Here is a 23,257-nt window from a genome sequence, read left to right on the forward strand (position 1 = left end):
TTGAATAATCCTTAAAGGAAGACAGGTTCCTCAGTGATGGTGGTAAAGGGAGAGCCTGAAAATGCTAAGGGTGTGCAAGGAATATTCCAATTCCTCTACTTCAATTAGTTGATCAAGTAAAGAGATCAGCTATTGCCAGAGTTGGTCAAGGCAGCTGTGTCATCAGGAAAGAAAACAAGTCTCAATGAGTTTTAGAAAACAGAAAAAAATAAGAAAAGAAAAGACTTAAGATGCAAACTTGTTTGATACCCCACAGCAGGCATTCTAGAAAGCATAGTGGAAGGGATAAGGAGCTTTAAAATGGAGTGATGGCAGTGTTGGATTGAAGGAGATGAGAATGAAAGAACATCCCATGGAGGATCAAGAGTGGAGTTTGAATATAGTTAGAGGTTTAGAATCACTGGGTTGGGGAGTAATGATGGGGTGGAAATATATTAATCATTGAGGAATAAGTTTAGAGAAAGTTGTCATTTTCCATAGAGTTTCAGCCTGGGCATAGAGTTTTCCTGGAGTGCAGCAGTGTATAGATGGAAAGGGGCTAAGGATCCAGGCAAGATAAATGATGGTTAGAGCGTGATTCCTCAGTGGCTTCCCTTAGGGACCAGGAATGAAAGCCCTAAGAAATTATAATAGCCCAAATAAATGATAATGCTGAATAAATATTTATCTCTTGATCAATTGAGAAGTTGGAGAGTACTAGTCATAGAGGAGACAGAAGAAAGAGTAGGATATAAATGGGAAAAAGTTTGGGAAAGGATATGGCATGGGGTTATTGTGAGTAGGAGAGAAGAAAAGAATTCTTTGAAAGGTGGAGGAAGAGAAACTGAATAGGAGTGAAGTCACCTACATTTCACAGGAAAAAAAGATCTATTTATCAATAAACCTGCCTTCCACATTCATACTCAGCCATTACAAATGCTTGGTGACTAGTTCTCAGACAATAAAAAATGAAATTTATATTATTCTTGTAGTGAAGATGTATGTTGGAGAATTTTTTTTTTTTGCATTTGAGATTTTTCTTTAAGCAAAAGTCCTCAGATACACATTTGATTAGGCAGTAGTTGGAATAAAAATAATAGTTGTAGGGGTAGCTGGTTCTTTACCAGTGAGAAAACAATATTAATTTATACATGAAAACATGCAATAGTTGTATGTATTAAGTAATGTATATATATCTATGTATGCACAATATCTTGCCCAAAGTATATAATAGTTGTATGATCCTCTCAGTGTTCCAGGTAACTTTCTAAGATTGTAAATTTCAGAGTAGATGTTCACCTGATTCATAGGAGTTTCCTTACCTGGTAATTCTCTGTACCAGTGAAATAACAGTGATACATCTGGTGTGTGCTATTATATATGTCTATAGCTTTACTTTATTGTAGAACATTCTGAATCATTATATGAACACTTTTCTGTTATGTGTGGTATAGTAATTTTCACTGATTAATATTCTGTAAAGGCCCAAGTCTAAAAACCAAAACAAAATATTATTTAAATTAAGTGACAACTGAAAACATAAAAATTCTATATGGGCCAATAATTGTTCATTGATTTTTATCCTGTGTTTCCATAACTTAATTCAAAACATTAATGTATTTACAAAGCTACCAGGATAAAGGAGGGAAAGGGGAGAAATTCTTTCTATTCTTTCATTACAAAAAGCAAGTCTGGTCCAACTTAAAGATATAGTGATTGAACTGGGACAGGCCTGAGAAATCCTCATACATAGTCACTTTGATTTCCCCAATCTCAATTGCCTTTGGGAAAAAAAATACTGATTTTGACACAAACTCAAACATTTGGTTACTTTGAGAGTAAACTTTGGAAGCATGTTTGTTATATATAACTAGGATTGTGAAGGAGCCAATTCATATTGGCTCAGTAAATTCACTTGTTAAATTTGTTGGCAAATGCTATAAATTGAGATTTGATTTACTTCTTTATTGATTGCCTAGACTTAAGAAAGTAATGAAGAAAATGTTAATAATGCGGACTAAGTGTAAAAATATGCTATGTATGTAGTTTTTTCCCCCTTTTCTTCTGGATAGACAGTTTTTAAACATTTACCAGTATATCCCAATGAATGACCCTACTGGGGAATTATAGTACTTCGTTAGAATGAATAAGAATTTCTAAACTTTTACCTGACTGAAAGATTTAGATGTGCTGACTAGAAACTGGGAGTTTGCTTCTCATTATCATCAATTCTCTATTCTCTTCTTGTCTCAGCAAAATAGGTACCTCATCTCCATGCTGAGATTAATTTTTCTCTGTGGGTTCTTTAATTCTCTCTGCTAAGATTTTGCCTTATCCAAGCCCTCATTTTCATCTTTCCACTTGCTCCTTCCCATCTGTTTATGAACTTTTTGAAGTCTTTGAATTCTAATAAAGCCTTTCCTTAATCCTTTCTACTCATCCAACTAATAATTTCATCTGTCTTCACCCCTGTAGCAGTAAGCTTCTTTAAAAAGTAGCTCATACCTAATGACTTTTCCCTAACATCTGGTATTTTCTTTCTGTTCTCTCTAAAAAAGCAAACAACCAAATAACAACAAATCCCCTGCTCCCCAAACCCAAATTGTATTATTTCAAAGATTATCTATCATTTCCTCATTGACCGATAGGATTGTTCAATGTTTCTTCTAGGTCATTAATTCCTCAAGTATTTGGCACTGTTTATTAACTACTACTATGTCTTTCTGATTTTTTCCTCTTTATTGACTTCATTGATAACATATTCTTCTTATCTCTTCCTTCTATAACTGGTCTCTCCTATCTCTTTCACTAGTACCTTATCTTAAAGTATTTTTTCATTTTCAGTTCAGTTCTCCCTATGCTGATTACTTTGTCAATTTAATTCATTCTCATGGCTTCAAGAGTTGCTTTATTTAAGTAACCTAAATTTTTATATCTAGTTTTGACCTCGCCTGAGTTTCAGGATCCCATCTTAGGTGGCCTATAGGATGCATTTATTTTAATCTATATCTCATATATTTTATATTTATAATGATATCTTAAGCTTAATCTACCTATTACAAAACTTTTCCTTTCTCTAGAAATTTGCTTTTATCTGACTTCACTATTTCTACCACTGTAACTAGCATTCAGCCAAATCTTTCCCACTTAAAACATGCTGTTATCTTCCAGTTATCTCATTCTTATAGCCACATAACAAACCCTTTTTATTCTACCTCAGCAATATCTCTTCTTAGTTTTCCCAGCTTCCCTATTCCCACTGTAATCACCTTAGTATAGGTCCTCATTACAATCCATCTAAACTTCCTGAAAAGCTTCCCACCTTTAATCTTGCCTCCTACCTTACAAATCATCCTTAATGCTGTTTGTTGCCAGAAAAAATTCCCTTATATATGATCTAGTTACATCATGCCTCCACTCAGAATCATTTAATGATTCTCTGCCTATAGGATGAAGTTGAAATTCTTTTGCCTAGTATTCAAAGATTTTTTTTACAATTTAGTGAAAACTAATCTATCTTCAACCTTGTCATATGCTATTCTCCCCACTGCCTTAAATCTATATACATACATAAATACATATACATTCTATATAGTATATATACATATATAATATACATAATGTTATATAATGTACTATAATTATGTAATTGTGTCTCCTAAAAGAAAGGATCTCTCCTTCCTTTTTATAGAACAAATAACCTAACAACTATTTGAGGTGCTTTGCAAATAGATTAATCCTATTCTAATTTATATGAGAATCTCTTTTTCTTTGTGGCATTCAGTGCCTAGTATAGATTACTAAACAGAGTATTAAGTTTGTTGAATGAATTTTTAAAAATTAATTTATCTTACTACCATAAATTTTAAAATTATTTCTTCCTATACTTACTAATAACATAGCAGTGATGTATTAATCCTGAAGAAGCAGAATACTGATATTATGGGCCACATTTAAAACTTGTAACTAATTATTTTTATAATCCAGATTTTTATTCCTGTGTTCATCAGTTTTGTTTCATTTAGTCATGCTAAAATATGAGTTTCCTATCATATAGAAAATGCTAAGCTGCTATTTGTTCCATTGTACTGTTGTGTTATTTTACTGGAATCCATTTAATTGTGAAATGACTGTCTTAAATCTATTTTTCATATACTAATTTCATATGAAAATATTTCAATGTTTTATTAATTTTTTCCCCTTTTGGAATTATTACTTTATTTTAAAAATCATACTTCCTCAGGAAAGAAAGATGACAGAAAGTTTTCATCTGATCAAAGTAAACATGTTTATTTTTATAATCTTATAATTATTTGCATGTTTTATTCTTTTGATAGGATATATCAAAGTTTGCAGAAAAAGACAACACAGTTCTTGGAGAAGGTGGAATCACTCTGAGTGGAGGTCAACGAGCAAGAATTTCCTTAGCAAGGTTAATATTTTGATATTTGTTCAGCTAAAATTTGCCGTAACTATATTTATGAAAAGGCACAAAATCCTTTTAGTATTCTTTTATATTATTGGATTTAAAATACCTTAGGCTTCAGAGCAAGAGGGGCATTTTCATTGTTTTACATCTCGTACATTGTGATCCTGGGCAATTCACTTAACCCTTTTTGTCTCAGTTCCTCAATTATAAAATCCAACTTTTCTGACTCAAAATTTCAGTGATTCCCCTTCCCTTTTGTTAAACTTCACTGCCTCTCACCCTCTAACATTATGTATGCCTTTGTATTTGTGGTTATAGATTGCAACTAAATTATTAAGTTTAAATTTACAGAGGAAATTCATAGAAAATGAGTAAGATTTTCAGTTTTCCATTTTGTTTCAGAGCTGTTATTTCACTGGCATAATGAACTCTCTACCTATGAGGAAATTCTTTTGAAGTTTACAGGTCACCATATGCTCTACAGCCTCTGGTCTTAAAAACTGATAGGGTTCCAGAGAAGAGGGAATGTCTTATAGTGGAAAGGGTGTTAACTTTGATGTCAGAAATTGGGATCAAATTCTGGTTCTGCTTCGTCTTTTCTGTATGACCTTGGCCAAATCATAGAATCAAGTTTTCTCAGTTATAAATTGAAGAAGTTAAATTTGCTCTCTAAATTCCTTATTATCTATCTATGACTATATAACTCATTGTAACCTAGTATATGTCAGAGAAAGGACATAGATCTAGATTTTTCCCTAGTTTGAGGCCAGTTCTCTATCCCATTTCATTTCAATACGCTTAAAGGTTAATTTTTTTTTAAAGTGAGGAAGCTTAATTATGTTACTTGACAATGGCTAGAATTTATAATTGTTAAAGAAGAATGAACACAATGGGTTGTTCTTACTAGTGTGGAGAATTATACTGATGCTCATTGTATTTTGCATTGATATAATAAATCATAAATTCCTGGAGTTGAATGGAAATTCAGAGTTATCTAGCCTAACTGCACATGAAGCACAATCCCCCTTTATAATTGATTAATTTGCTTTTTGAGAACAAAAATATAAAGTGTGTTGAATCATAATCCAATTTAACCAGTTATCTCTGATAATAAAATAAATCCATAGCTATTCTCCAAACATTCATGTCTCATTAGAATTGTTAAGAAAAAAAATGGACTCATTAAGATTTCACCTGGATAATGAGAACAAAGGCCTTGGTAATTCACAAATGAGTTTAAAGTTGCCTTTGAAATTTAGCTCCAAAGCTTCCTTCTAAAAGAGCCTTTTTTGATTTTCTAAGCTACTAATATCTTACCTCCCAAATTGCCTTCTATATTTATCTTAGAATTCAGGACTTCTTATTCCAGGTCCAATGTTCTTTCCTATATGCCTGGGATGTCATTCAACAAGAAATTATTTGCATGTTGTAAATTCTTCCAGTAGAATATATATGTAGGGTAGGGACTGAAAAGGGATTTTTTTTTTGTATCCCCAAAGTCACTACAGTGCCTGTTGTATGGTAAACGTTTAATAAATGAGTATTGAATAATTATTATTACATATCAATGAACGAATGTGAGAAAATTCACAAAACTTACATTTCTGTTTTTGTCCTTTCTGCAAATAGTTTTTAAAAATATATTATATTTATTATATTTATTTTAGAAACTATGTTCGTTCCTTTTATACTTACCAGGTCACTCCCACCTTATGAGCATTTTTCCTTCTATTACTGTTCAGAACAATAAGATAAAAATAAGCTTCCACCTATTAGAAGAACTGAGAGATAGCCACAAAAACAAAATTAAAAAGAGAAAAGCATTTGTTCCTTTTATATGATTGCTTTGGATTTTATCTGTCTCTCTTTAGTGGGAGTTTAGATCTTTTATTAGTAAAGCAGTTATTAGCAACAAAAAACAAGTATAATATAGTATTGTTTGCAAGACTAGGAGGTTCCTTGATAGTTAATGAATAAGTTGTAGTTCAATTGTGTTATGTTGTTCTGAAGCTCAATGAATCTCATGGATCAGACCAAGAACTTCAAGGTCCATTTTTTAAAATACTACCCTTCTATCCTTTTTTACAATCTTAAAAGTTTGGGTCTCTCAGGGTCTGTTTTTAGAGGAATGTGATTTTTTTTACTTGGGGTAAAGCCCCCAGATTCATTCCACAGTTATCTTCAACATCTAAAAGTGGTCCTTGAATGGATTTAGCCTTTCTAGTGTACCCTGAATAAGGTTGAGCCAAAAGTACACCAGGCTCCTTAGCCTGGCTCTGCAAGTCTGTAGAATCCCAGAAGTATCTCAAGACCTAAAAGCTGATGTTTTGGACTAAAATCTGTTCTGCTATTGAATACCTGTGTAACTTTGAGGAAGTTATTTTTACCTTTCTGCCTTGTTTCCTCATTTAAAAAGTGAGAGTAGTGGATTAGACGATCTCTAATATAACTTTCAGATCTAAATCCATACATAGTTTATTATTATTTTTATGCAAGATATAAAACAATACCTTTTAGATTTTTTTCTGGGACACAGATACAAATTCCTACCCCCATCTTACTACTAATATGTCACCTAATTAATTATTCCAGTTCCAAAGGCAGTTTAATAGATATAAATGGAATTTCATCAGAAAGTACTTTAGAATGCAAAATAAGTCATTAATTGATTGATTCATCATTGGCTCTGAGCCTTTCCATCAGGAAAATGAAGTAAACTTTTTTCTCCCCCTCATTCCCTAAACTTTTTCTCTTTTCTGTCTCATACTTCAAACTCATAGACTTAGACAAACACAGTGATATTAGCTGAACAATTTATTAACAGAAACACATAATACATGGTATAGATAAATATTTAGAGAATGCATTGACTATGAGAAAAATCATTACAAGAGTCTGCTCTGTGCTCTTCAACAGTAATAAAAGAAATTATTGACTAGAAATGTCTCCCCATTAATTATTTCTATTGAATCCTCCAGAACTCTGAAACCACAATTCAACAGTTCTGTTCTTTCAGGGTAAAATCTAATTTAACTCATCCAGTTCACCTCCAGAATGATAGTTAAACTTAGATCTCTCCAAATACTCTTCAGACTTACAAATGACAGTAAATTTTGCTAGTCCCTTAGTATAATCATTCTCTCATAGATTTAACTGTAGTCTTTCTCTCCATGAAAGTTAGCAATTCACCTCTCTTCAAGACAGAAGTTGTCACTCAATGTTTCATATGGGCTCTCCTAAAAATGACTGCTAATGGTCAGGCCCCAAAATTATAGTCCCTTTCTCATACAGTTATTAGTAATAACATCTATTTTATCTATGATAATAGCTATTTAATCAGAAGTAAGAATCAATTTTAAGAAGCATTCAGATATTTCTTTTATTACCTTTGAACTTCTATCTCCGTGGTTCAATGGAGTTGTGATCTCATGGATTTCATCCATCAGTACAGGTCATATTCTAGTCATCACTCATTCTGCACAATGTATAACTTTGTTCTAATATATATTTTCTACAGAGGGTCTAATCTGTGTGCTCATTGTCTATTAAATAAGTACATCTATATTTTAAAAAGCAACAACAAATTTTTGCTATCAATTAATTATCATCTTGAAAAAATTATGTGAATTACAATGAAATTAGAATATTTTCCTAACTCTATTTGAAATCTTAAGGGCAAGATATACCTTTTGCATCCCTAGCACTTGTGCAATATTTTGTACATAGTAGGCCCTTAATAAAAGTTTGTTAAATTTGCTCATTGATAAGTTTCTTAGTAATGAATAAATTAACTGAATCCATATTAATTCATAGAACCATAATCTCATTTGTTTTTATTTAAAATCTGATCAAAGGGAATTTTATATGGGTAAAGATATTTTTCTTTATATAGTTAGGAAAGTACAGTAAAATGACATGGATGAACTCTAATAGACTGAGCTAATAATTCATCCTTTGGATAAATTACTTATTCATTAACATTTGGCATTAAATGTTAAGTGATTCATCAGCAATCAATATTTAGCAACCATCAACATTATTTGTTATGTTAACAGTTAAATGGGTGTTCTCTACTATATTCCATAGAGGAAAGTTTAATGTTTAGTGTAAGGAGTACTGGATAGGGAACCAGAAACCTGTCACTGGCATACTACATGACTGCAGACAGCTCATTTAGTACCCCTTAGCTCATCTTTTCATTTTTCAAAATGAAGAAATTGAACTATATCAGTAAATAGTGGTTCTTAAATGTTTTTCTATTGTAAAACCTTTCAGTGTAATCAAAACTTTGCTCTAACCCTTCTAGTAATAAACTTTAAAAATATTTTTTAACATGCAAATTGGTACTGCATGGTAACAAATAGCCTCAGATTACTTAAAAACTTAGAAACACTGAAAACCAATTAGTGAGAAAGTTGCGACAGTTTTCAGAAGTATTATATAAATGCATGTGAGAGAGCTCCTTGTTATATGCTTCATTGCAATTTTTATTTCCCTTTTTACTTTCAAAACTTGAAATATAGGGAAATCATTTAGTTCATTGTATTTTCCCCAAAAAACAATTAGGTAGTTTTATTTTTTTATTTTCATACTGTGTTTGGTTTGTAAATATTCTATTATAGTAATATACTACATCAGAAAAACTGTATCAAAATCACAAAAACATATTCGACATAGTTTGTTGCTATCTTTATGTTTCTTTTGTGTTGAGAAATGAATACTTATAGTAAATCTATGAATGTTTAATTTTGCCATTAGTTTTGATTGTCAATACTTTTACTTTCAGCCAATTAAAAGCATTTATTAAGTGCCTGGTATGATTCTTCCTGACAGAATGTTACATTCATAATGGTGTAAAAATATTATTAAAAAAATATAGAAAGGTAATTGTTATGTCATACCCTCTCTACTAGCACAAATTGACTGCACAGCACACATTATTTGGGCACATTCAGTGACTGATTTTTGTCTAATCTTCAATCATACTGTGCATTGACTAAATAGCCAACATAGATAGAAAAGCTTTGTTATGCATATTTTTATTCTCTTTTTATTAGTTGGAGACCCAGAATTCCACAGAATAGTTTGACAAATATTAACCTAGCTGATTTTAAGGTTTCTTTTACTTCCCTGATTTCTTCTAGTTTAAATACTATTAAACTTTTTAAAGCTTTTTTTTGTAATATATTTTCTCAAGGTTAATATATTGAAAGGGGATGAATAAAATGATACTATTTACCTGTCAATTTCAATGGATTAATATTATTTAAAATCTAACAAAACTCTTGCCTTCATTTAAGTAGCTATTAAAAATCATAAAATCTTGCACAATCCCCACCCTAGCTATTCATTTAAAATCACTTACAAAAACTAAAATTTAGAAATTTGGAAGTAAATAAGGAATAAAAATGAATTTATTTCCATTTCCTTTTTAGAGCAATATACAAAGATGCTGATTTGTACCTTTTAGATTCTCCATTTGGCTATTTAGATGTGTTAACAGAAAAGGAAATATTTGAAAGGTAAGTTCTTTGAATAATTTACCTAATTCAGTTTTGTTTCTTGAAGGGAGAGCCCGGCATTTCATTGGCATAAAGAGTTCCTTAGATGAGAAAACTCCCTCTACTGAAGCAGATCAACATCTTTGCAGTTCATATTCTTAGAGAGTAGCTTAGAGGGATAGAGGGTTTAACTAATACTCAAATGTCAAGTGTGCAGCTGGGTGCTTCGAGCTAGACTCAGTGGAGAGGCCTGGAGTCAGGAAGACCTGAGTGCAAAACCAACCTCAGATACTTCCTACCTGAGCTATCCTGGGCAAGTCACTTAACTCTGTTTGCCTCAGTTTCCTCATCTTTAAAATGAGCTGGAGAAGGAAATGGCAAACCATTGCAGTATCTTTGCCAAGAAAACCTCAAATGAAGTCTGAAAGAGTCAGACATGACTGAATACCACCACCATTTTCACTAAGGTCAATGAAAAGAAAATTGTAGAATTGCTTAAAAATTGATAAGTCCTAACATTTAAAGAGATATAAATATAATTGAGAGTAACAGAGTTATAGAAACAACATGGGTCTATTCTTCATCTTTTACAATTTTATAATTTATAAAGAAAGCAATCTCAAAAGGAAATAAACTGTAAAGCCACACTTTCGTTAGAAAAATTTACTTATGGCACAATTAAACTAAAAAATTTATTTCAATATAGAATAAGAATTATAACTCATTTGTAGTCAGAGAATCCTTTCTCCTTCCTTCTCTACTGCCAGTTCTGGAACCATGAACCATATTCAAATCAATTCCCCCATTTTTCCTGCCCAGAACTTTCTGAACCAAAATGGCTACTCTCTGGCTCTATTCTTCTATGTAATTTGTCTCCCCCATTCAAATCTAAGCTCCTTGAAGGTAGGATTAATAATAATAGCTAGCATTTATATAATGCCTATAAAGGTACTGTATTAAAGACGTTGTAATAATTTTCTCATTTGCTCTTCAGAACAACCCCAGAAAATAGGTACTAATTACTATTTCCATTTTAGGGTTAAGGAAATTGAGACATAGAGATTAAGTGACTTGTGAGGAAATACATAGCTAGTAAGTATCTGAGGCTGAATTTGAACTCATATCTTCCTGAATCCATATTCAGAATAGTATCCATAGCTCCACATAGATGCTCCAAAGATAGTCCTTAGGGACTGATTTTGCTTTGGTATTTGTATTCTGAAGGGTCAGTACAATGTTTAGCCAATAGTAAGTATTTAGTAAAGAGCTTTTCTTTCATTAATTAAAAAAAATGAAAAAGGTTTTTAACATATGCTACATAATAGTTATATAATGAATTAATAATCTTTAAAGCAGAGGTTATTAACTTTCTTTGAAAGTTAATCAGTTCTCTTGGCAATCTTTGGAACTTTTGTAATGCCAGAGAAACTGAGGTAAGATAGGGAATAAGAGTTTTTAATATTTTATTTGAAAGGAAGAGATTTACTGGGACCAAATAGATTCATGGTTTGGTCCCAGGGCTGAATGAGACTATCGTCTCCAAGAATGTAGCAGCCAATATGAGTTCTCAATGACATATATCTATTTCTATCTATCTATCTATCTATCTATCTATCTATCTATCTGTCTACAAGTGGCTCCAAGCTACCAGGGGGTAAAATAAGGCAGGGGCAAAGTAAGAGCACTGAGAGATGAATGGACTATCAATCTGGTTCTCACAGGGTGGGGGGGGGTAGGACCATAAATTTTCGATGACTTAGAAGGAGTTAAGAGCCATGAAGTCTGAATTCCCCCTCATCTTCAGTTTACACATTTACAATTTATAACCTTAGAGTAACTAGCCATAAATTATATCAGTCCTAATAATCAGAAGGGGGTGTTGTAAACCAGGGGGATTAAGGCAGAACAATTCAGGGAAACTGAGGCAGAACCATTGCGGAAACTGAGGCTGAACAATAAAAGGGAACTGTGGCACAACAATTTCTGAGAAATTTTTTTTGGGGGGAGGGAGTCTATATTCATAATTGAAGAAAACGATAAATTATAGCAAAGATTTGTGAGAATAAAGATGTAATTTTTCCCCACCAAAGTGTATGGCTCGCCTTCAAATGTAGAGGGGGCTTCTATATGACCATTATAATTAGCCTTTGAGCTGGACATCTTGTTAACATAAATGTCTTTTCTGTTTCCAAAGCTGTGTCTGCAAGCTGATGGCAAACAAGACCAGGATATTGATCACCTCTAAAATGGAACATTTAAAGAAAGCTGACAAGATATTAATTTTACATGAAGGTAGCTGCTATTTCTATGGGGCCTTTTCTGACCTTCAAAATCTGAGGCCTGACTTTAGCTCAAAACTCATGGGATATGATTCTTTTGACCAGTTCAGTGCTGAAAGAAGAAGCTCGATCCTGACAGAAACTCTGAGACGTTTCTCAGTAGACGGTGATAATGCCGTCTCCTGGAATGAAGGGAAAAAACAATCTTTCAAACAAACTGGAGACTTTGGGGAAAGAAGAAAGAATTCTATTCTCAACCCATTGAATTCCATTAGAAAATTTTCAATAGTACAAAAGGGTCAACAGCAAATGAATGGCATTGATGAAAATGACGATGAGCCGTTAGAGAGGAGATTGTCTTTGGTTCCTGATTCTGAGCAGGGAGAGGCCATTCTTCCTAGGAGTAACATGATAAACACTGGTCCAATGTTCCAGGGACGAAACAGGAGGCAGTCAGTACTGAACCTGATGACCCGCCCCTCAGTTCACCAAAGTCAGAGCATGTACAGCACGGGGAATGCTGCTGCCAGAAAGATGTCCATGGCCCCTCAGTCTAAGTTATCTGAAATAGATATCTACTCCCGACGTTTATCTCGAGATAGTGGCATGGAAATAAGTGATGAAATTAATGCAGAAGATTTAAAGGTATCCATGTGAATTTTCAGTGATAACCTTTTCATATTCAGCACATTTTATATAGGTAAACTAATTAGCATTTGAGTTGGGTGTGTTTGTATGTGTGTGAACTTTGGCTTTGTACCACATTGGAGTAGGAAGAAGAAATTTGGATTAGTACATAAGTAGTCTAAAAATTTTTTAAGTATCAGAAAATTACATTGTTTCTAACTAATTAAAAATATGAATGTAATGTGGTCCAGTTTTGGACCATTACAAATAATCATGGTCATTTTTCCTTAGGATTGGTTTGATGATGATACAGAAACCATCCCAGCTGTTACCACGTGGAACACCTACCTCAGATATATTACTGTTCATAAGAATTTAGTTTTTGTGCTAATTTGGTGCCTCGTTATTTTTCTTATTGAGGTAAGAATGTTCTACTTATAATGAATTATTATCATTTCAAATTAAGAGTATAGTTTTCAAATTTTTTGTGAAAATTACTCTCTAAAAAAAGTGTCATACAATTTTTATGTAACTATATTTGGTAATCTAGGAGATAAAAGGGCAATACTTATAAAAGGATTAGAGACCAGACTTGAAAGATAAATGAAATTAGAGAAGAGATGAATTTTATCCAAGAGAAAAGGACAATTTTGAATAGGGAATAAGCATTTACATAGCACTGTGTGCTAGCCATGGTGCTAAGTGCTTTTACAAATTTTTTTTTCATTTAATCCTCACAACAACTGTGTAAGGTAGGTGCTATCATTATTTCCATTGTACAATTGAGGAAACAGAGAAATCGAGGTAAGTGAATACTCAGTATTACAGAACTAATAAGTATCTGAGATGCTCCTGACTCCAGACCTGATGCTCTATCCATTGCCCTACCAACTGCTTCTATTAAAAGAAGTATAAACAACTACTTATCAAATTCCTTAGTTGAGTGAAACTGAAATAAAATAGATTTTATGATTTCGGAAGTAGGAGAGAGAAAAAGAAGAAAAGGCAACAGAAAAAGAGAAAAGAGAACAATACATAAAGAACAAACATACTAGTGAAGAAAAGAAAAAGGATATCATTCAAGACTGATCTACATGTAGGGAGTTATTTGTGTGGGTATGTATAACATATAAATAATCGTTGTAAGCACAGGAGTAAGTTTGAAGAGGGAGAGATGTCTCTCTTCTAAAGGTGAAACAATGATGAACTAAAAAAACAGATTTTTAAGTTCTACAGAGATAGTGCCTCCCAACTGCAATTTCTGAGGGAAAAAAATGTTGGACCATACAATTAATAGGATTAATTTTAGTACAGACCTTTTTGGATGAAATGGACAGTTCTGCATCATAAACGTAGGTTGACCTTTACTGTAGTACCATTCTTAGCCCAGAGTAGTTCTGAAGTCAGTGCAAGGGAATCACTTTATTCAGTTGACTCATTTATGACCCCTCACTTATGAAACTTTTCAGATACAAGTACCGTTCCTAGGCTACTACTTACTTGTCTTTCTCATAAGAATGTACTTTTCTTGAGAGCACAGACTTTCCTTCTTTTTATATTTCTGTCCCAAGGACTTAGCATAACTTTTATCTGGAGATAAGTGCTTAAAAATGATTTTTTCATTCATTCTCTAGGGCTGTTCTTTAAGTCACTAGACTTTTGTTACTAAAAGGCTACCTAAATCTGTAATTTAAACTGGAATTACTAGTTTCTGGAGATTTCTTCAGGCATTACCCAGGGCAAAGCCCTCCTAGGAATATTCTGGTTGAAAAGTTGCCCTTTGGTCATAAAGTCTATACCTTATCACTTAGATTTAGATGAAAAGAGAGCCTCTGTCTAGGGAAAAAGTTAATTTTTCTTGTTTGTTTACTACTACTGTCAGGAACCTTGAAAGGTTTTCTTAGCAATGATACTGAAGTGATTTGCTATTTCCTTCTTCAGCTTACTTAACTGATGAGGAAACTGAGACAAATAGAGATTAAGTGACTTGATTAGGGTCACATAACTAGTAAACATCTAAGCTCAGATTTAAAATCACATCTTTCTGCCTCTAGGCCTAACCTTGTAATACATTGTGCCACCAAATGCTCCCTAGCCAGGTATTTGTGGCAGGTTTTTCTCTTTCAAGAAATGATTAATTAGAAGTTGCCCAAGAGAAAAAAAAAATGGTACTTAAGTCATGTAATTAATCTTGGACAGTCTTGCCAAATGATCATCATTAATATGAATTGAACCCAGCCCTCTGACATAGTAAATTCCAAACCAATACTTCAAAGTTATTAATGGCCCAAACTCCTTGTTTGAAAGGTCATGTTTGTTCTTAAGTTTTTTAAGAAACTTATGTAAGTTGCGATTCATTGAATGATGTAAAGCAAAGCTGTCAGAAAAGAATGTGTTGATTATTTACATGTGGGTATATATATATAGACACACATATATATATATCTTTATATACACATATATGTATATATTCATCACAACTTTGTCCCATTGGTTTGAACTTAAGCATCTTTTAAAAGAGCACTCCATATTGTTCAAGACAATACAATGATGTCTGAAATTTTGCTTGTGACTTAGGTCTGGATTCTCAAGTACTTGCATTTTTAAGGTTATTATCTGTACTGTGGATTTACTTGGGGTAGGAATCAGATCTATGATTTTATTGCTAAAAAGGACTAGGAAGTGAGTTAACTCTCCCTACCAGTGCAAGTTTGCACCTTCTCTGAAATACTGTTTTCTTGGACATTAAAAATAAAGGATTTGCTTGCAGTGCATAGCCAGGATATATCAGAAGGATTTAAGCTCCTATCTACATATTTCCAAGGCTGGATTTCTAAGTATAAGCTAATCTATTTCTGGTAGAAAAACATTATGGCATAGGAGAAAGAGTTTTGATTCTGACACCAGAGAACTTGAGTTCAAAATCTTGTTTCTGGTACTTATCACCTGTTTGAACTTGGTAAAGTTCCTGGCCTTTAATTTCCTCATCTATAAAATGTGGTTACCAAAAAAAAAAAAAAAAAAAAAAAAAAAAAAAATTGTGTCTCGAGTTCAATCTAGATAGTGGGTTTAGATATGGTAGTAATAACTTTTCTTTTTTTTTTTTTTTTTACTTTTGAAAATGCATTCTGAGGATTTGATTTTTTAAATGAATTTTATTTAGAACTAAAAAAATCAAGATATTTTGGTGAACTGAGATAGAAATGTTGCTTTGTGTTATTATGTAGAAATGTTTATGTATATACTATAGTTGCCTAAAACTATTTTAAGAAGTTTTATGAGCTTAAATTATTGAAAGTTATTACCAAGAAAGTCAAACACAGCCAGTCAAATAAAAGAGACATTTACATTTCAGTTATTGTTATAATTTTAAAATTTCTATTACTTAAAAGGCATTTTGAAGAAATAATTTTAGTTTTGTTAGCAATGGATAGAGTGTTGGATCTGAAATCAGGAAAACCTGAGTTCAAATGTGACCTCAACCACTTAGTATCTGTGACTTCAGACAAATTATCGAATATTTATCTGCTTCCATTTCTTAAACTCTAAAAGGAAAATAATATCACTTACCTTTGCAGTGTGTGTTGCTGTGAGAATCTAATAAAAAACGTTAAGATAGTGCCTGGCACACAGTAGATATTTAAATACTTATTTCCTTTCTTCTTTTATTGGGTAATTTATATCTTTTTACATATATATATATATATATGTATAATAGTATGATAGAGTTCTTTCATAAAAGAAATTGTAAATCATGCACAAATGCCTCAATAACACAGGGCTGTTGTAATCTGTTCAAGAATATTGCCTTTTTAATACATAAGATATAATTATTTTAAGGGAGATTAAGGATAATATAAGATTGACATATAGAAACCATAAATATCTTTAGCATTACCCTCTTTTCAGTTTCCCAAACTAGCAGATTATTTTTTTAACCAAACCTATGATTTTATTAGTGTAACAAACTTTTGATAAGGGAATTCTATCAATGCAGGTTTGACTTACCACAGTGCCAAACTCATAGCAAGAGTATATAATTGTTAGCTATTTATTATTAGCTATTACTTCATCTCAGTATACCACCTGAAGTATCAGAAGGTTAAATGAATTGCCTACAATTAAATTGCTGGCATGTTTCAGGGACTACTGGGTGACAGGTCTCATGTGTACAGTGCCATGCTGCTTCTCTATTGGGTATATTACCATAAATTCATATAATTAAAATATTATGAAACTCACCAAGGGAGAAATTCACAGTTGTATTGTATTTAGTTTAAATTCTGCTTCTAATCGTGGTATAACTTTTAGTATATTCATTTTTAAAAAAGTAATTTTTGCTGAGATCTTTTTTGCTTATACCCTTTAGGTTTTTCTCTTTTCTCTTTCTCTCTTCCCTCTCCAAATAGCTATCCTTTATTACAAAGAATTCTTTTAAATATAAAGACAAATGAATTCAACTAAATTGGTCAACACATCAATCAAAAAACCCGATAACATTTGCAATGTTCACATATTCCTCCCCTTCCTTTCTTGTCTCTGCAAAAAAATAAGTGGCAGTATCTTCTCATATGTCTTCTTTGGGGAAAAAATTATTCTTTATAATTTCACAATATTAATTTTAATTGTTTTATGGTTGTTCTATTCATTTACATATTTGGAGTCAATGTGTGTATAGTTTTATTGACTGCTTATTTCATATTGCATCAGTTCCTACAAGTCCTTCTAAGCTTTTCTGATTTTTGTCCTATCCTATATTACAGTAATATTCTATTGCAGTTATGTCCTACAATTTGCTTAGCATTCCCCCAATAGATAGGCATCTATTTTGTTTCAGGTTCTTTGGTGCTGTAAAAAAATACTACTATACATATTTTAGTGTATATAGAGCCTTTTTTTTTAATTGATGATTTCCTTTTGGTTTATCCCTATTAGTAGACACTATGGGTCAAAGGTTTTGTGCCTTTTTTCAATATATTCTAGGTAGTGACATACACTTGTTCTACTTTAAAACTACTATTTACTTAAGATAACTTTAGTTTACTAGAAGATCATCAGACTTATATGGAAAACATTTGTGGCCATTTATGATCATTGATGAAAATTTTGTATTTTTCTCTAATGCAAACTTAGAATGATTTAAAAAATATCTCTATATTAATACCTAGACAATATGACAATTGATGAAATTGAATATTAACATATTCATATTTGAATCATTGCCACAGCATCATGTTGTATGCCCTAAGGTGCTCATATTTATTTTCATAGTGCCCAAAAAACAGTACTTTTCTTTCCTTATGAAATGGATCCTCTGGTTTCTTACCTCCTTTTTTCTCCTGAGTCTACATCAATGCCATTTTTTACTACCTCATTTTAGATTTTACATTACTTTAAATATAGTCTTTATTTACTTCTCTTTTCAATAAAATGACAACACATTTTTAATATGCTAAAATTAGTAAAGATGCAGTGTGTTCTAATCAGTAAATTAACAAGCATTTAAAAAGTGGCTCCTCTATGACTTTGGCTCTTATCATTCAATCCTTCTTATTTAGACATCCAATTTTAAATTATAAAAGGTTTTTAAAATCTTTGGAGAGCCACTAAATTTTTGTTAGTACTTCTACACTAGTACAGAAGCAGAATCTTTTATGTAGAGATAATATACAACTTACAAGATGAGTGGTCACTTCCCTCATCTGTGAAATGAGGGGATTAGACTACATAAATCTTAAAGTCTCTCCTTATTCCAATATTGTCAAGAGACTTTCTAATAGCTTCCTTCTTGATGTGTAACTTGTACTTCCATCTTAATTATCAATAAAATGGTTAGGAAATCCTTCTTTAGTAGAAATCTTTTAATTGAAATAATATCCAATAACTTCAGTAACTTCAGTTAGTGAATTTGGTTCTAATGGGATTCATTTTTAGCATTTGATTTTAATTGCTTGAAATTTCTATAAAAGTAAGTTGGTTATTTTAACATTTGTCCAATTAATTTTTCGTTCTAGTATTTCCAGTTGAGCAACAGTGTAGTACAGTGAATAAATAGAGTAGTGGTATTGGAGTCAGAAAGACCTGGATTCAAGTGCTACCTTTTACATTTACGAACTGTGAATTTGAGCAAATCATTGAACCCTTAAGAACTCTCAGATAGCTCTGGAAGACCATAAGTTACATACAAATGATGCTCAATTTGTATAAACAGAGGAAATTTCCACTTCAGAAGTTCCATATACTGATGATATCACAAATCTGAACTTAATATTTTCCCTTTACATTTTTGCTTCTCTTTTCTCCTCCCTTTTCCTCAATCTTGCTTTGTTTATACCTGTTTTTCTTGCTACAGTTAGAGCTTTTCAAAGAAAGCAATTAAGCCTCTTAAAATTTTCATGTAATACATAAAATACAACCATTCATCCAACAAATAGCTATTAAGTGATATTCTATGTCAAACATCTGTAGTGGAGCCTATGAGGTAGGTATATAAAAATGTACAAACACCTGGTTACTCCCCTTAGTCATTTCATAGACTATTTGGGGATATGGCTTGTATACAGGTAACTACAGTACTTAATATCAGGTTATAAGGAAAGAATGAATGTTGATGCAGAGAGAAAACTCTGGAATAGTCCAGATAGAGAGATCATTTCTACTTGGTGTGATAATTTGCACTGTTTTGTTTTTATTTAATGCAAAGAAACCAATTTATAAAAATAGGTGGGATTTCAGTAGGTGGAGGTTTTCAGATCTCTGTGTATACATATACACACATACTTACATATACAGATATATGTATCTGTGTATTCATATATATATACATATATATATATATATATATATATATATATATATATATACAATTTTTGAAGTAAGATTTGATCTGACTTATTAACTGGCAGGATGTGGGAGACATAGGCTTTGCACTTAGGTTACTAGGAAAATGGCAGTATCCTTATAGAAATCAGGATGATGAACTAGTTTGACAAGGGACAGGGAAAATGAGAAGTTCACTTTTTAGACATATTGAGTTTGAAGTGATAGTAAGAAATCCGGATAAAAATATGAGAAATTAAGACTGAAGATTGGGAGAGAAAGTCCAGACAGAAGGTATAAATAAAAGTATGTATAAGTAAATCAATACTTGGTTTTAGTTGTGTAATAGTTCTCATTTTACTCTATTACTCAACATTTCTTATCTAGTTTAGTCCTCTTGTCTATAAAATAGAAATGATAACAAATCATAGTTATGTGCTACATTAACATTAACAATGAGCTTTCGTTACAGCAATTTTGTAAAGCTGGCAATGCAAATATTATTCTCGTATTTTCCATGCCTGCCAAAAAAGGGATATTTGTACTTGAATAGATTTTTTTTTGTATTTAGCAATCTCCCAAGACTTCCATACCAATGCCCATTGTATCAGGATCACTATTTTATCTTCCTAGATAGATTTCTAAAGAACTGTGGATTCTTTCTCTCCAATTAGAATTTTTATTTCTCTTTATGAATATTAATCTTATTATAAATGATGACTTTTTAGGTAATAAAATCAAGCATCAATTTGTGTAAAATATACAGTACTTAACAGCAACTAAGCAGGATTCTTATATAAGTCTCTATAGTCATGGTGAGGAGTATTCTGTCACTCTATTAGACTGATCAGGACTTAGTAATATTCAGTTGCAAGTGCTCTCAGCAATTGTTCTTTAGTGGTTTACAGAATTCTCTTTTAAAAATTCTGTGGTGCTCCCTGCCCCCCACTCACCTACAAAGGAAGAAAAATAGAAATATGAATAAACCATTTATAAAGTGCATAGAATATAACATAAAGAAGATCAGAGACAGACAAGCAGGGCAATATTGGCATTATTAGGCTTAATTTATGAGTAGGATGAAGAAAATCAAGGAAGTCTCTTTTATAATATTCTTTTGTTTCTGTTCTCCATTAAGTATTGGAAATGATCATATTTGTTAGCATCTATCACATTCCCAATAAAAAGTGAAAAGGCAAAAAAATAAGAAAAATATGTTGACAAAATTTTGCAAAACTTTATATTCAGATGCTTCATATGGAAAATGTCATTGATGACCATGAGTGAGCTTTTGCAGACTCATTAATGAAAAAAAGAGTAAAAAGTGATTTTTCCCATTCATAAACTAGATTCAGTGAATTTTCTTTTGATTGAAGGGAATACATGACAAGGTATTTTACCGTGGTGTAATTTGAATTCCATTCCCTTAATGTATTTTCACTGGGTATTCTGGTGCTGGGATAGATATTACAGCTGCTGAACATATCAAAACAAAAATGCATGTGTTTTTTGGGAATGGAGGATATTGAAAAGAACACTCTTTGGCAGGGGAAATTTTAACTGTTTGTTGTCCTGTTGCAGGCAGGCATTTCTTTGATTGGAATTTGGCTTCTTAATGAGTGAGTATCCTATATTGTAAATTTTGTCTTATTTCTCATGTATCTTTGTATCTTTCAAATCATTTTACTATGCATTACACTTACTCTTTTTTGTGAAGCAGTAGAGGAATAATAAAATTTGTTTCAAAGTTATGCTGATTTATCTTATATTTTCTCTCTGTCTGGGTCTCAATTAGTTCTAATGAGAAAGAAAAGACTTTATCACGTCCATCTCCTATCATCCATAAAAAATAGATTTGTACCTAGTTTTCTCTAAGATTCAGTAACAACTCTGGGAATCAATTCAAATGCAAAATTTTGCCTGTGCTTTTTAAAAAAGATTTTCAAACATGTAATCTTTTATACCTGCTTTAATTTTTTTTCTCAAAAATTAAAGTTGACTTGCTTTGACTATGTGGTATACACATGCTCTGAAAATCTTAGAATTTCACCTTCTCTAGTAAGTAAGATTTTTGGGATCTATTAAACTCAATCATATTGTTATGTTTTTGGAAGAATAAAACAAAGAGGAATCTCCATTTGCTGAATAATTACTTCATCTTTGTTTTACAGGACCTCTCTTAAAGGAAATGGTACAAATGAGTCCAATAATGCTTTTGCAGTCATTATCACCAACACCAGCAATTACTATTTGTTTTATATTTATGTGGGAGTAGCTGACACATTTTTTGCCCTGGGAATTCTCAGAGGCTTGCCACTGGTGCATGCACTAATATCAGTCTCCGAAATTCTGCATCACAAAATGTTATGCTCCATTTTGAAAGCACCTATGTCAACCCTCAGCACTTTGAAAGCAGGTACTTTGATGAAAGAATGCACTGTCTTTTGTATGAAATGAAACTATTGATTCCCAGGGACCCGTGTCCTTTGTTTGCTTTTTATAAGTTATGATGCATTTGTACTGAAACACACATTTTTTGATCCAGTCTCTCTAGTGCCCAATAGCATACATTTAAAAAGGAAATATCTATATTTGTTTGTCTAAGATTTTACCACATTCAAAGTTTAGGTTGGATTGTGTCTCATCTGACAATTAGGTTATCACAGTTTGCTAAAACATCACATCACTGAAGTCATGAGAGCAAAAATCTGTTGTTGTTATTGTTGGGTTTTTTTTTTTTTTTGGTCATATTTAGATCGCTCAGTGGAAAGTAGTAGGACTGAATTCAGAAAGACAGGGTCACTTGGGTTTAGGTACTCACTAGCTGTGCCACTGTTAGCCAATTACTTAATTTCTCTTTGCTTCAGTTTTCTTAACTATAAAATGGGTTTAATAATGACTTTCATTTTTATAAAGAAACCTAAAAAAGAGGGAAAAGCCTTGTTTAATATTAAACAGCCATTTTAAATCCAAGAACAAAAACCAGAAAACAGTCTTTCTCTCTCAAATTTGCATTCAGATCTTGTTTACTTTCATGTTTTTAGGGCCCACATAAAGACACATATCTAAGGGACTTTGATATCTTCCCATTAGCTTGTCTGATCTTTCTGACAATCCAGTGAAATATGTAAGAAAAAAATCATCATCCATATCTGAATGATTTGGAAACTACACCTTAGAGAGACAAGCACTTCAGCATTCTCTATTTATGAACCAGAAAATATCAGAGACTGAAGGAATTTTAAAGATTACATAGTTACAACTCCCTTATTTAACAAATTAACACACTCAAAGCTGTAAGAGTATGTAATTTATTCAGAGTTATTCAAACATAGCTATCATTAGTCTCTATGGCAGGAGTGGTACCAGAACTCAAAATCTTCTGGCTTTTACTGTACATTAACTTTTCACTATATCTTACCACCTGCCTGAATTCCTTATAAATTTGAAGTCTACTTATAAACAAGTGAATATCCATTTGTACTTATTTATATTGGTATCGGAACCTAATTAGACAGGTGCAAATTAATATTGGTTAATATTTAACCAGCTCTCTGAAAAAAAAAGACTTAGACACGTTTAATTTTAATCTGCATTATTACCATTCCTTCATCACTTTATTG

The 23,257-nt window shown here is 32.1% G+C and overlaps 1 protein-coding gene across 1 annotated transcript in view; it reads left to right on the forward strand.

Moving 5' to 3' along the window:
- The window catches only part of CFTR (CF transmembrane conductance regulator), a 198,144-nt gene that overhangs the window by 110,095 nt on the left and 64,792 nt on the right, over window positions 1-23,257 (forward strand). The window contains exons 12-17 of the mRNA XM_031938868.1: window positions 4,317-4,411; window positions 9,844-9,930; window positions 12,104-12,833; window positions 13,107-13,235; window positions 21,216-21,253; window positions 21,806-22,050. Of these exons, the coding sequence (XP_031794728.1) occupies window positions 4,317-4,411; window positions 9,844-9,930; window positions 12,104-12,833; window positions 13,107-13,235; window positions 21,216-21,253; window positions 21,806-22,050 (1,324 nt within the window). The remainder of the gene's footprint in view (window positions 1-4,316; window positions 4,412-9,843; window positions 9,931-12,103; window positions 12,834-13,106; window positions 13,236-21,215; window positions 21,254-21,805; window positions 22,051-23,257) is intronic.

The sequence above is a fragment of the Sarcophilus harrisii genome, chromosome 5 (genome assembly GCF_902635505.1).
Source record: "Sarcophilus harrisii chromosome 5, mSarHar1.11, whole genome shotgun sequence".
NCBI classification, from domain to species: Eukaryota; Metazoa; Chordata; class Mammalia; order Dasyuromorphia; family Dasyuridae; genus Sarcophilus; species Sarcophilus harrisii.